The sequence below is a fragment of the Copidosoma floridanum genome, unplaced genomic scaffold, assembly GCF_036245765.1.
Source record: "Copidosoma floridanum isolate Cflo_tuat_1 unplaced genomic scaffold, Cflo_Japanese_pri ptg000001l, whole genome shotgun sequence".
NCBI lineage: Eukaryota > Metazoa > Arthropoda > Insecta > Hymenoptera > Encyrtidae > Copidosoma > Copidosoma floridanum.
In genome coordinates this window covers 25,577,997-25,593,065 of record NW_028321878.1, presented here as the reverse complement: position 1 = coordinate 25,593,065, position 15,069 = coordinate 25,577,997, and the positions used below count along the sequence as shown (strand labels likewise).

The window sequence follows — 15,069 nt, the reverse complement described above, 5'->3', positions numbered from 1 at the left end:
TACTAGGGCCTGGCCAGGCAAGCCTTACATTCATGCCAGGGCCTGGACAGGCTTGTATGGAGAGTTTATCACACGGCGTAATGAGGCTGACCGCAGGCTATGATCTTGGCCTGTCCAGGGTATATGTATATATGTATAACAACATACATCTACCGTACTAACAATACTACCACTACGTACTACAGTCGGGGTTATGGTATGTATAAGTATATTCAACGCTTTTGGTTAGAAAACAACGATGAATAATTTTAGCAAATGATAAAAAAAAAATCTTATAAGCAGATTATCGCTACTTTATTGAACATTGTAAAGTGATGTACAATGTTTTATTTTCAGAAAGATACAAGGAAATGATGATTAAATTTTTACAAATCTAATTTTTTTAATTTTCTCATTATTATCACCATAGCTACAAATTTAGAAATACTGTCTTGATCAAATTCTTCGTAATTCGCTTTAAAAAAAGTCTAACGTCGGTTATTTGTTTCTCTTGTATTCGTACTCGTAGTTATAATACTAAGTATATTGAGCCTCATTTTTATTTCTCAAAATTTGTTTACTCTTTCAATTTTTCCTTTTAGTCATTAAACTTTCGGTAAATGTACGTATAGATAGAAACGAATGAACAAGCATAAATAAACAGACGATCAATTAATGGAAGCGCGTGCGTGTGTACATGTAAACGTGTAAGGCCGCCTGGCCAGGGCTTGGTGTTCAGCTACGGCCGTCTAGTGGTCATTCCTTGTCGGGCATTACCAAGATTACACCCGAGTAGAAATTTAAGTGGGCGAAAACTGGGCCCAAGCTTGGGTGCCACCTGCCACGCCGCCTACCTTGGCCGCAGCTTGGCACCTGACTTGGCCTCTAGAGTGTTTGTAATACGGCACTGACTTCGGTGCAGCTTGGCCTGACTTGGCATGACTTTCACCCAGTAATCGCCCACTTTCGTCTGCAGATCAGTATAATACAGAGATGTCTTTACATATAAGTGTACAAATATAGGATGACATGCGCGCGCAGACACATACAGAATATATATACAAACTTGCATGCTTACATATATCCAATATCAGAGTAGACAAAAGTGGGCGATTACTGGGTGAAAGTCATCCCACCTTAAAAATAAAAGACGGAATTCAATGTGTAATTACTTCTGTAATACCTTCAGGAAAACCATGTGGTATTACATATGGTTTTACTTATGTTCTATATGTAATTCTATGTGAAAAAAGACATGGAATTATAAATTGGAAGAAGGAAAAAAATTTTGTAATCTAGAAATAACTGCAAAATACTGTAATGCGTCATTTACTGTGAACTATTAGTTTTGCCATCCGGATGATAACTCTATAAAATAAGGGATTTAAGTTACATTTTAGGAATAAAAAAAAAATTGAAAAATTCAATTTTTTTTTATAGAAGTAAAATCAACTGAACCCCCTTGTTTTGGAGTTATCATCCCGATGGTAAGATAAATTGTCAACTGCAAATAACTTATGATATTTGCAGTTATTTCTAGATAATAAAAATTTTTTCTTTTTCCAATTAGTAATTCCATGTGTTTTTCAATATGGAATTATATATGGCATCACCAAGCTAAAACCCTTAATGTAATGCCATATGTAAAACCGTGTGTAATGCCATATGGCTTTTCTGAAAGTATTACAGAAGTAATTCTACATAGAATTCCGTCATTTTTTTAGGTGGGATGCCATTCAGGCCAAGCTGCGCCCAAGTCAGCGCCGTATTATAAACCTATCTGCGGCCAGGCTTAGTTTTGGTTGCTTGATTTGGACCATGCGTTTAAGCTGGGCTGCCCACTTTCATTTTTACTCAAGATAGTTGCCTAAAATCAATGTTTTTTTTCATTAACATCATGATCCTGTCTAGTAGCCAGATCATCTCAATTAGAATCCTCAACTCCTTAAGGACATTCGGTAAAGATAGAACCCTGTGATGAACCTTTTTGAAATTTTAACCAGACGTTCTTATTGTTGTTGCAATGAAGCTGTTAAAGTTTCAAGAAGTTCGTTTGTTTCGTTTCCGAGAAATTGAATTTTAAAATTCAGTCATTTTAACACGGTCGCTTATGGGGAAACTTATAAAAACTTTTAAAAAATTGGTGTGATGAATGTCTCCAATTTTTTTACATGTCACAGATAATGTTATAAACTATATGTACACAAAGTTTTGTAGCGATCGTCTAATTAGTTTATGAATAAGAAAATTAAATAATAGTTCGACAAAAACGCAACAGCAACGTCGCATGAAGCGGGAAATTCAAAATGTTCCATGACGTAAATATTTGAATATTATGGTAGATATTTATGTATTTCTGTATAAAACATAAGCTTATACATGTATGTGAGTGTATGTATAGTCAGTGGAACTTTGTTCTGTCCCGGACCCTATTATTGAATAGTATAACTTCATGCCATAGTTCCGAAATAGGGTCCGGGACAGATCAGAGTTCCACTTAGTGTACATAGGTTCCACCCGTACCCATAACAAAATAATGTATTATAATAACACATATTTATTTTTCTTAGTAAAATTTTTTATTTGTAATTTTTGTACAATACAATTTTTTCACACAAGATAACAAAATCACATGCTTGTAGTTTAATCGCAGAGACTAGAGTTTATCCTAATTATTTAACACATCACTTTCAATGATTCAAAGATTCTTCTCTTTTTTTAGCTGGTTAAACAACTTTGCCCGGAGAAACTTTTCAACTTTACATTTTTTTGTAAATTTTCCTTTGAAACGAACTATTTCTGTTTCCTTCTCATTTTTCGATATTTGGAGGTTATACTGCTTGGCTTTGGGCATTGTTGCAAAATTGAGAGCTGCGAATATAATTGTATGTACATATATCTGTCCCAAGTCTTTTTAATTATTTACTCATTTTTATTACATTGTTATAACGAATAAAAATCAGATACTAACATCTTTAGCACAAATACATTACAAATATACACATAAGCTGCCGTAACCGACGCAGTAGACAGTGCAGACACTGCAGAGTGCACACCACCTTATGTGTATATATGTGTGTACATGAACACTCACACATTGGAGACCCGTGCGGCGATGCCAAGTCTTCACTCATCGCTACTTTTCCCTCTTGCCCCGCAAGTGGTTCCCCCCCCCCCCGCTATCTTTACCGAACCGCGAACGTCCTTAACTTTACAATGATACTTTTTTCAGCATGAGATTTTGTTTTAATGAGTTGTAACAGATACATATGTTCCTTCGTTGCTCGTACATGTGAACATGCGTGAGTTAGTACTATTAAGAGTTCGCTATCTCTCTCACACACCTTACCAACACATGCAATTTAGCTAACATGCACAAGCAACAAAGGAACATTTGTCTCTTTTACAACTTATTGAAGCAAAATCGCATGCTGAAAAAAATTTTATTGTAAAGTTAAGGAGTTAGGGAGTTTAATTGAGATGGTGAGGATACTAGAAAACATTGGTATTAATGAAAAAAATTATTGACTTTAGGCAACCATGCTTCTCCGTGTCTTTTCGTAACCACGCGGCCTCACTATCCAGCCAAAAGTTGGCGCTGGTGTCTTTGTGCGTGATTTGTGCACGGAGCCTATAAGAAAAAACATAAAGATATATACTATAAGAAATAGACATAAAGATAAAGGGAGAACAAGTAGGCAACAAGCCTGGATAGAATGGGCTTATTGCTTATTCTCACGCGTAGAAGAAGTCGTGTTCCACGCACTCCGAACCGATATTCCAACTTTGATTACTGTTAACTAGTTTATCATAACAAGTAAAAATATCAAAGTAAGAAAATAACGTTTCGGAGTGCGTGAAACACGGCATCTACGCATGAGAATATAAGCCCGTTGTGTCCAGGTTTGTTCCCTCTTATGTCTATTCTTTATGCTGTATGTTTTTTGCTTTCGACGGGCCAAATAGCCAGTGGAACGTCACAGCGTAACTGTGACAGCGTCAGAGATAGAAGTTCCCCCACTACCTGCTTTGTTTGTTACAATATTGCTATTTTTCGCTGTTGAAATGTCCATAGGGTACATGCAGCGGAGCAAAACGGGCGGAACGGTGGGAGCCAACTAAATAATAGGATAACTTTTTTCTTCGATTATTGTTAAAATTTTTAGATGTGTAACGATGATCGTAGCTGTGATGATTGTGATATTTTTATAGTGAGGTATCATAGCTAAGCATTAATAATTTACATTACATGCATAATCGAAAGTTTGCTGAAGGAGAGCTTTGGTATGCCCTTATGGCCTTATTGGATGCTGTCATATGGGCTATGGCGCGACTTTTCTATTCTGCTCCATGTGCACGATGCACACTTTCCAAAACGGAAAAGTGCAATAGCGTAATAAATAAATTAGGCAGTGGTGGAACTTTTGTCTGAACCAATAAAAACATCACCGAACAGGGTTATGTTACAGTGGGTCGAGAGACAGTGCGGCTGATAGCCACCATGTTTAAGTCATTTCACTGTACATAGCAATAATACTACTACTGACTATGTATTACGCTATATATACAGATAATTTACTGTATATATGTATAGATTTAAGCATTATAAACTATATCTATACATAGTGAAATGACTTAAACATGGTGCAGCCAATTAGGATCGTGTGTATTATTTCGACATTAGAATGTAGGTTATGTGTTTAGCGCTCTTTATTCTTATATCTCTATGGTTTTATTCCACAGAAATGTAAGAACTCGTAGGATGCAGTCAAACCGTCCCATGGCATGGCAGATAACAGAGCTGAAAAAATAGACTTCACGCCAATCAGAGCTTGAGATCCCTTGAGGATAGCGAAATCAAATCTATTTCGAGCCTTCCTATCCTGCTCATCCAAAGCTCCGTTCTCATGGGCTGGAAAGACCAATGCGTAACGCGTAACTCATTTAAACTTGTAAATAAAAGTAAGAGGTTGGATGTACTTTTATCTTACTTGCACTGACGCCACGGACGGGCTTTAACAGGTTGCGCAGCGGTCTTTTCTAGCCGTATGAACGGGGTGAACTTTGTCTGAGCCCTTGAGCGAAACCCCGGACAAAAATATACAGCTGTAAGTATAGCTGTAAGTATAGCTATTACAAACAGCTGTTTTTACAGCTGTACATATAGCTATCAGTACCCATTATAGCTACAATCGGGTGTATGAATAAGGTGTACGTAAACATTTATTCACATGTGTAAAATAGATGTACGATACTCAGTCAAAAATGTATAACTATATATCATTACACCTATACATTATAACTAAAATTATAGCTATAACAAACTATAAAATAGCTATAAATATAGCTATAAATATAGCTATAAATAATAGCTATAAATACTTTAAGCCCCTAGTTTTTATGTTATCATATGGATGATAGCACTGTAGTATTGTCTGATAAACCTTCAAAAAAATCCGATTTTAAATTTAAAACCTACTTTTATGTAAAATCTGAGCAAAATTTAAAGCTATAATTTGTATCTATTATACCTGTAAAGAAACGTTTACGTACACCTTATTCATACACCCGATTATAGCTATAATATAGGTAGTTATAGCTGTATGCATGATCTAAGAATATAAGGTGTGGCGTTGCGCATCCATTTTGATCAGGACCAATCAGGACCAATCAGGAACGCTTCCATCGCGCCGCCACATCTGTCTGCGAATTTCAAAAGCTTTTAAAATATAAAGCATATTGACATCAAGAAACTCATGAAACAGCTCGTAGTACTTTGTTTATCTCTGAGCATCAGCAGCAGTAGCGCAGCAGCAGCAACAGCTGAAACAAACAGCTGAAAGTAGGGTTAAACGGCACTCCGTATACGTTCAAAACGCTGTTTCAATCTTCATGAACGAATTCACCAAAGGAAAAAAATAACTATGTAACTCTCATTGTGTCAGTAACATGGAATTAACAATCTTTTTAAGTGAGAAAAAAAATAAAAACAAGATTCCTCCCATAAGACCTGTGTTATTTCTCCTCTACATTAGTCATATATATACTGAGGTCACGTGGTAGAGGCATAATCCCAATATTCTTACATCATGGCTGTATGTATAGTTGTCAAAACAGCTATCTGTAATAGCTATATTTATAGCTATATATTTTTGTCCGGGAATGAAAAGGTGTGGAAATTGCTCTGATTGTCTCGTTCTATTTTCTATTGCGTGGAGTCTATTTCGCGCAGCTCTATAACACGCAGTGGGACTGCACCCTTATGCTTGTATGTTTTGGTCTTCAGCAGTCTGCATGATCGTAGAGATTCAAATAAATTACTGTTGAATGCGCGAACTAATTATGAAAGCCGTTGTATTGAAAATGCAGGAAAACAATATCAACAATAAGAGTGTGCTTGACAAAAAAGTGATTGAGTTGCAAGTTATAAAAATTCTAAGAAGTACAGGTAAATACCTTTCTTACTACTTAGATATGCTTATAGCTCAACTAACGCAATAAATGTTTTGGGCTCAACATCGGACCGTATTATTATAAAACTTTTTATAAAGGGTAAAGGAATCCTTTTGGCATTCTCTTTCCATGAGCAAGTAATAAATATCTAAATAATTTGGCAAAATAAATTAACTAATTTTCAAATATAACGTTGTGCAGGTAAGCCTCATAATTTATATTTTAGCATCTGCACAGTACAGATCGAGAGTCTTGTTCTCGAGCGCCAAGTGACTGAAAATTTCGGATGCTCTTTTTCTATACTTAGTGTCGCAACCGTATAAACTGTGGTACTGTGCAATAGAACGGGTATGTATAGTGGCCATGGTGCAAAATAACAGGTAATCCCAATTCGCCCCATCAAGGCATAATTTTTATTAAAAATTTGTGTTCCATTCAAGATTCAGCAGGTGGAAAAAATGAAAAATGAGGACCATATATATATATATATATATACACACACATACATAAATATATTTCTACTATATAGTGTACTGACCAACTGTGGGTATGTACACTTCCTTTTCCTTTATTCATAGAACATTTTACATAGTCTTTTTACATAGAATATATTCGTGGTATCATTACATCTTACTAATATATAAAGCAAAGTCGCTGAAACCGTTGTAATCGCTAACCGCGAAAACTACTTAACCGATTTTGCTGAAATTTTGCACACTGATTCATGATACTTGCTAGATGGTTTTAGTATAGTTTTTATCTTAAGAAATTTAATAACAATAGCAACAAATGAGCTCAAAGTTTTGTAAAAATACGCCAGCTTTTCACTTTAGTTCAATAAAATCCGCTAGGTGGCGTCGACATAAAATCAAGGCTACCTGCAACATAATTAAATAAGTGTGGTTATAATACGCCGGAGCGTCTCAATAGTGATGCAGTCGTGCTTCGGCAGTTCAACGAGCTGCATAGAGAATGCTAATGATAGTCTTGCAGCTAGATATCCCGGTTACGGACGACATTTTTCTGTAAGGGGGAAGGGACCTACAGGTTTCCATTCACCCTGAATCTCGACGAGTGCAATAAAAAAAAAATTCATTCCAACCGATAACGTCTCTGGCATAATACCAGGAGACATATCTAGCCAGAGCACAATCTGCACCAACTCTTCAGAGTTGTGTGGCAGTCCCACCATCCCGCCTGGTGCAGTCAAAAAATTTTTGGCTACAAATGAAAGCCAGGGAGAACAGCTCTGAGGGACACGGGCAGACACAACGGTTACCTTTTTAGTCGTCGCGTCCCCAACGCGCTTACCCACATGTTCCCGTCTAACGATGAGCGGTTGGTTATTCGGGGAACGACCCGAAGACGAGATATTCTTTGGTCAGCGGCGTACCTCCCTCCATCACAGTCTCCATACATCGAGACTCCCAGGGTAAGAATCAAGCTACCCGTAGCCAGCTCTTCATCATCAGAAATATAATAAAGAATAGCCTGGAAGTTTCACCACTGGCGCTTTTTAGGGCCATTATAAGTATTTACGTTCCCTACTTAACCATCAATTTCATCGGTTCTTTTTTGGGGCCACCTAAGTGTAAACTGCCTTGCCAACAAATAAATTTTTACTACCATTTCTGGAAGCGATTCGTCGACTAAAACACTATATTAACTAAAGACGGGCACTATTAAACCAAGTCAGCCATTCACGAGCAGACGTCACCTGCGGAGTTGTTCTTCGCAACGCTGGAAAACCCGGTGACCGACGACCCTATATTACCCTCTCGACTCTAAGCATTTAACCAGGAATCACTAATCCTCTCCAAGGTCTGCGCTGGGCAAACCTATAACAGCTATGAAGGAAAAAAAACTTGAGTCAACGGGACAGCCTCCACTGGACAAGTATCACTAACCAATCTCCCCATCTAAGATCACCAAAACAACTGAATCTGCAAATAAAAAAGGTGCTTTAGACACTAACGTCTTCGACGTTATACCGGGAGACGTTGGGAAAGAGCACTACAACTAGCCCCAAAGCTTCGGACTTTGTAATTTTTCTCCCGACCAGTCTGGGTCTTCAATAGCAGGCCAGAAAAGATCACCCTGAGATATCCAGGCAGTCACAATTGCTGTTAACTGAAGTCAAGAAAGAGTTTACTTAATAAGCTCACTGGTCTTTTTTAGGGCCATCGGACGTCGAACTACCTTGCCAACAAATATATTAGAACTTAACAAAGTTGACAGAAAACAGCCTTTAGGGGTCACAAAAATTTTAAGCATGCCAAAAGTCGCAAGAGGGTTAATTGGAAGAAAAACTTCAAATGTATCTAATAAATACAATTTTACTAAGGCGTCAAGAAACTGACGCAGAAAATTTATCGAGATCGGAACAGCAGCGTCAAAATCGACAAATAAAGAATCCATTACGTGAGAGATCAGCTTTTGATTGTACCCTCACAGCAATCTCTGAAATCTTTAAAGATCCTACTTCAGATTTTCAATTAAGTAGAAAATGTATTTGTGTTTTTGTGGCAATAAAAAATGTAGGGTTTAAGGTCCAGGACTTTTTTGCTCTGGTAATAAAGTTGTGAGATAAGAGAAAAAAAATTTTTTTTTAATATGAATTTTTTGGGAGTTTAAAATCTTAACAGCTTCAAAAAATAGCCCTTTTCGTGAATTACACGGGTAAAACTGCAAATCAACGGCTCCTTATGGCCACCGATTATTTCATGGCATTAAGAACGCACGGTACTTTTTAGCATAATTATATTTTTTGAATTTTCACACCTCATTATTTGACCAAATAAACTATATGGATTCCGAAAAAACATGTTTTTAATAAGAAGATTTTTGTTCTGAGATGTGTCAGGAATATGTGTAAAATTTCTAACTGAAAACGTTTCACATTACATGTCAACACACTACGGTGTTTTATTTAGTTAGTCTCGGGCGAAGCCGAGACGGGGGGCTGCTAGTTTTTACATATTTTAATCACTTTAATTTTCGCTTGTCATTTAGATTGTCTTTTATATACTTATTCGCTTTTTTCTAACATCTTACCTCCCCGATTAGGGATGCGACATGACGCGTCATGACATTACACCTTATGTAACGGCCATGACATCGATGATTTTGACAAATTTTTTTTTGACCAATTATAAATTTGTTATGACATGACTAGAAAGTCTTATGACGGTCATGATTGCTTCTATAAAGACGGAGACAATATTTTTGTCTAGGGTCTGTCAATGTTATCGCACAGTTAAGCTAAAGAACTTTGAAATTGGCGGGCCTGCTGATAACCAATTGGGATTCCAAAAGGTAAGTGACTCTCGCGATATATATAGCCACTTGGGGAAAAAATAACACAGGCCTTATTGATGCAATTCTATTTTTATTTTTTTAAAGATCCTTAGTCTTTCTGCGAACGAAAAGCCGTTAAGAACGCACATGCTCTACGTCAACTTTTTTCGGCTCGGTAAACCGGCTTATTGCATCAGTGAGAGATTTATGTAATTTTTATTGATTTTTTGTGATATTTGCAGCTTCGATCCTTAATGATGAACTGTTTTGTCTACGAGAAGTATGGTGTTGCATAAACTAGTGTTAAAGCATTTCGTTCCATTACCATCGACAAGTGATACAAAAAAAAGCAGTATAAATGTGCATACTGCCCTCAAAAATATGCATTGCATTCAACAAGGATGGGAACGAATTTATTTTCAGATTGCAATAATTGCCCTATTCATGTTAAACTTTTGATTATGCAAGGCATCACTGATGATTCGAAGTGTGCAAAAAAAAGGAAAAATCCAGGAATAAAAGAAAATAAAAGTGAAAAAAATGCTTCAGATGCTGATTCGGCCCCAGCTGAAGAAATAAGAAAGAAAATTGATAACGACGAAAATGAGAAACACCATAAAACTCATCGAAGTGAAATAACGATTGATTCTTTTATAGATACCGTGTGAAAGAGTGTTCGAAAACATTCAGAAAATCTTTTGGCTGAAGCAAAATTTACACTTCTGGTAATTTATTGTACTATTTTAACATAATTTACTTTATCAACAAGTTACTATGTAACTATTTTTTATTTTAGCTTTACCTCTAAGTTTTGTTGAAAATGAGTATTTTATAAAATTTTGCAAGTCACTTCGCCCTACATTTATAGTTCCAACACGAGATGACATGTCAAATCGATTATTAAATTCAGTGCATAGTGAAGTTGAAACTAGTGTTGCGAGTAAAATTAAAAATGCTAGCAATATATCAATACAATGTGATGGTTACTCAAATCTAAAGAACGAAGGTATAATTCATTTTATTTGAACTAAATCTACTCCTGTTTTTTTTAAAAGCATAGCAACTAAAACAGATACTCGAGATGGAAAATATCTAACAGAAAAAATTTCAGAAGTTATTGAAGAAATTGGTGTTGATAAAGTTTTAGCTGTAACCACAGACAATGCATCTTATTGCAAAAAAGCTCGGAATATTTTACAAGATAAATATGGTATCTTTAATTGCGTATGGCTGTGTAGCTCACATACTAAATCTCTTGGTAAAAGATGTGGCGTGACAACCATCAATCAATAAGATTATTCAAAGTAGCACAGCCATCATAAAAGAGATTAAAAAATCTCATGTGTTGTCTACTTTATTAACCAAAATTCAAAATAATGTATCTGATGATGAAGAAAAAGTTCTTATCACACTAAAACTTCCAGGAAAAACTAGGTGGGGGTCACATCTTACAAGCTTAAAAAGCTTGTATCAAAATCGCTTTAATTTACAAAATTTATCTGTTTCAAGAAAAGCAGAGAAAGTCTTAGATATCTTATCAAAAAAATTAATTTTCGATGATAAATTTTAGTTACTAATTAATAGAGTCATTGAACTCCTTGAACCCATTGTGAGATGGTTATTCAAGTTGGAAGGAGATGATTCAAGATAAAGCGAGGTGGTTGAAATGTTTGCAGTTTTGGAAAATCACTTGAAAAGATCCCAAACTTCAGAAAGTCTGCTAATGTTATGACCGGACTTGTTCAGAGAAAGGTCTTAACTGTTTTATTTAAGTGTCATTCGTGGTGTTAGACTTCAGCTCATGACCTTTATTTGTTCTTTTTTGTTTTGAATAATAATCTTTATTTAAATAATATGGGTAATTAATGTATTTCTTTATTAAAGCAATTTAATAATCATTTGTTCTTTTAAATATAACTTATTCGGGTCACTTTAACAAGATTCAGCGTAAATTTTATTACTGATATTTAACTTACATCTATCACTGATTGTTACTGCTGCTTCGGAGTTCCCTAATGCTTCGTGCTGTAACCGTCAGTGTTTCCTTCAACTACACGAATGAATTCGTGACCAGTACGATGTTGCGATTTCTGCTTTCTCTGCTATCGCCGGAATCACTTTCGGCGGTCCTTCTTTGTTGTACCTCGCTCCTTAGCGTAGTCCGATACTATTGATGTTCTCGATACGCACTCGAATTGCCTCAGCCAACACGTTATGCCTTACGTGTCTAAGGTATTCACGAATCGCGAGAGTCAAGAGTTGACTAAAACTTTAGAGGACAGGTGACAGACATAAAGAAAGTGATTATTCCTCTTAATGGTGCGTTTTTACAGCATCAGAGCGAGTAAAAGAGGCCTTTGGTTAAATTAGGTCAACCAATGAGCGATGTTCTTGCAGACTGCGTTGACAGTTGCACGATGATGTTACATGTTATGATTTTACATATTAGGAAATAACAATACAACAGTACAAATCGCATTTTCTGACAAGTGCGATGGAGTTTTTGGGTCAGAGATGATGAAAGCTCGTATCAGTAATATAAGAACGCCAAATACAAGTTCAATTGTGACAGTAAGTTTACGAATCTCGAAATTAATCGTTCTGAGGATTTTACTATCAATTTTGTACACAATGAAGTAATGTGTGTATTACGAATTTTTAATTAGTATACATTATCAGAATCAAACAATTAACGAGCAAGAAACTATTCATTTATACATACATGCATTTTTACAATGAGGCTGGTTGTATTCTATGTCAGCATATTATGAAGCATTTACCTTAAAGCTAATACACACCCGCGCACACATAAACGACGTACGAGCTCCTCTTGTCATATGAGCTTGCTTTATATTCACAATACGTCTTATCTGAATTTTGACGGACGGATAGTTTTTAGTTATAACATAATTCGTATCAACTCGGAATGTAACACTAACACCAAACGAATGGACCAAGATATTAAGTGCCTGCAAAAATCGTTTTCAAATGGCTTTGGGGCCAATTCATTTCGAATTTGCAACTAATATTTTGGACCTCTCTTACAAAGGTAAGAACTTGACTCCAGATCAACTGTCAAAAGGTCGTGAAGTAATTTTCAAACTTGCCAAAAATTTAATTTGGACAACGATAAGTTGATGGTTGAACTGATACAGTACAATTCTAACAAAGGTATGAAATTTTTATTTATTCAGTCTTTAATAAAATTTTATGCAGTGTTATTTATCACGATTACATTCAAGGCATTTGGACCGAACAGTTTATTCAGAACTCTATAAATCTAGTCAGTCCTCTAGATTGGTGGACTGGAGCTTTATTATGTCGTGTTGCAAAGGCTCTCTTCGAACTTCCCTGTTCTTCAGCAGCGACTGAAAGATCTTTTAGCACGTACGGATGGATACACACACCAAAAAGAAACAGACTGAAAATCGAGAGAGCTTGCAAGTTAACATACATTGCTCACAATCTTTCTCTTTTAAATCCGAATCAAAAATTAAAAAAAAAGTCTATCAAAGAAAGTGACGATCTTATGGATAATGTCAATTCTAATGATGAAGTAGAAACAGAAGATGAATGTGAAGGGTCCAATGAAGCTGATGATGTGATTGATGAAAATATAGCTGACAATGAAATAGATGAGGAGTATGATGACATGCAATACCAACTAGACATTCAAAGTGATCTCAATGGTGTTCAACGAAACGACTCTCTGTTTGATGTTGAGACCCTGTTGTTGCCGTTTAATAAAAAAACAAATAAAATTTTATAATAGGATTTTTCTATTGATTTCTTATCGGTATTTGCACCCGTAAATCTAAATAAAATCTGAAATGGTCAAAAATAGATTTTTTATATCATTAACAAAACGGGAGGATTAATGTATTTTATATGTACATTGAAAGACAAGTTAGTTATTAATTTTTATTAGAATTTTGTAAAAAATACTTTAGTCCCCCCGTTTTGGTGTTGCCATCTGGATGGTAAGACACATATTTGTGTGATTATTTTTGTTCAATGATGTTCTGGTTATAATGAAAATCCATTTTTGACCATTACAGATTTTATCTGGATTTACGGGTGCAAATACCGATAACAAACTAATAGAAAAATCCTATTGTAAAATCGACGAATTTTTTATTGGTTTTTATTGGACCGCAACAACAGGGTAGTATGCCAATAGTTCATGTATAATGTATTATATTCATTGTATAAAGATATTATATTTTTAAAGAATATATTAAAAAAAATTTTGATAGTCTATTTGACATGCCAAAAAATTGTTAATTATTTTAATTTTTGTACTGAAAACCTACACTAGTTCAATTTGCTAGATATTAAAAAATATTGTGATCTAATGTGTAATAAAAAGAAAAAAATTATTTTTGTAATAAAATAATAAAAATTTTTTTTGAATAATTCTATTTTGATTTAAGTGTGAGGAAATTTATGACAAATTATTTCACGACGGTCATGTGACAGTAACATGACGGTCATGACATACGTTTTTTCGTGACGCGTCATGTCGCATCTCTATCCCCGATCACGCATGACCGGATATTAAGAACTCATCACAATTCTTTTTAATTTTTCTTTTCGAACGCATTTTATTTTCTTTTTTCATTTTAAAGTAATCCTTAATCCTAAGTCGGTATCGTGAATTGAATTCCGGAAAAGACCATCAGAAAAAATCTGAGTCCCCGATCGGGAATCGAACCCCAGGATCCCTTAAGCTGTGTTGTTTCAGTGACTAGCACGCTAACCAACTGAGCCAACGACCAACGACGAGCTCCGTATATGTAGATGTATTACTAATATTAGCGAACACACCCTTTATAGTTATACTATCAGTGTTACCGAACACTAGTATAATACTGGCGAAAGTAACAGTGTGTCATTTGCTTCAAACAAAATTTATTTACATTACAAGCCACTTAAATACCTCGCTCCACATGAGGTTTATACAGACGCGTCATTTTCTTGTGCACTAAATAGTGCTGAGTCACTTTTACAGTATTTTACACAAAACTTTTTTGCCTGTTATGATTAATTTATATTTAAATTAATTAATACAAATCTTACTGTAAGTTTACAATTACATTCATATTTTTTATTTCTCTTTTACAGTGTTTACTGGCTTCGGGTGCTCGTCTGCTTGATCCTCTCTTCTTGTTGTGGCACCTGATGCGAGAAAGCAGAAATGACACAAAGTGTTCACAAAAATTAACTGTAAGGTAGGGTGTAGTGTAGGTAATAAAGATCGTGGGACCACCTACGTTGCTGATCCATACATGGATCTGAAGAATCCTGGATTTGGGGATTATCACACGATGTAAGATATTC

The 15,069-nt window shown here is 35.5% G+C and overlaps 1 protein-coding gene across 2 annotated transcripts in view; it reads left to right on the top strand.

Annotated features, from left to right (window-relative positions):
* The first annotated feature begins 6,270 nt into the window (after window positions 1–6,270).
* Window positions 6,271–15,069, top strand: part of LOC149376113 (uncharacterized) — a 357,203-nt gene continuing 348,404 nt past the window's right edge. For both annotated transcript variants that reach the window (XM_089591396.1, XM_089591392.1), the window contains exon 1: window positions 6,271–6,427. In XM_089591396.1, the coding sequence (XP_089447522.1) occupies window positions 6,307–6,427 (121 nt within the window). In that variant the 5' untranslated portion in view covers window positions 6,271–6,306. The remainder of the gene's footprint in view (window positions 6,428–15,069) is intronic.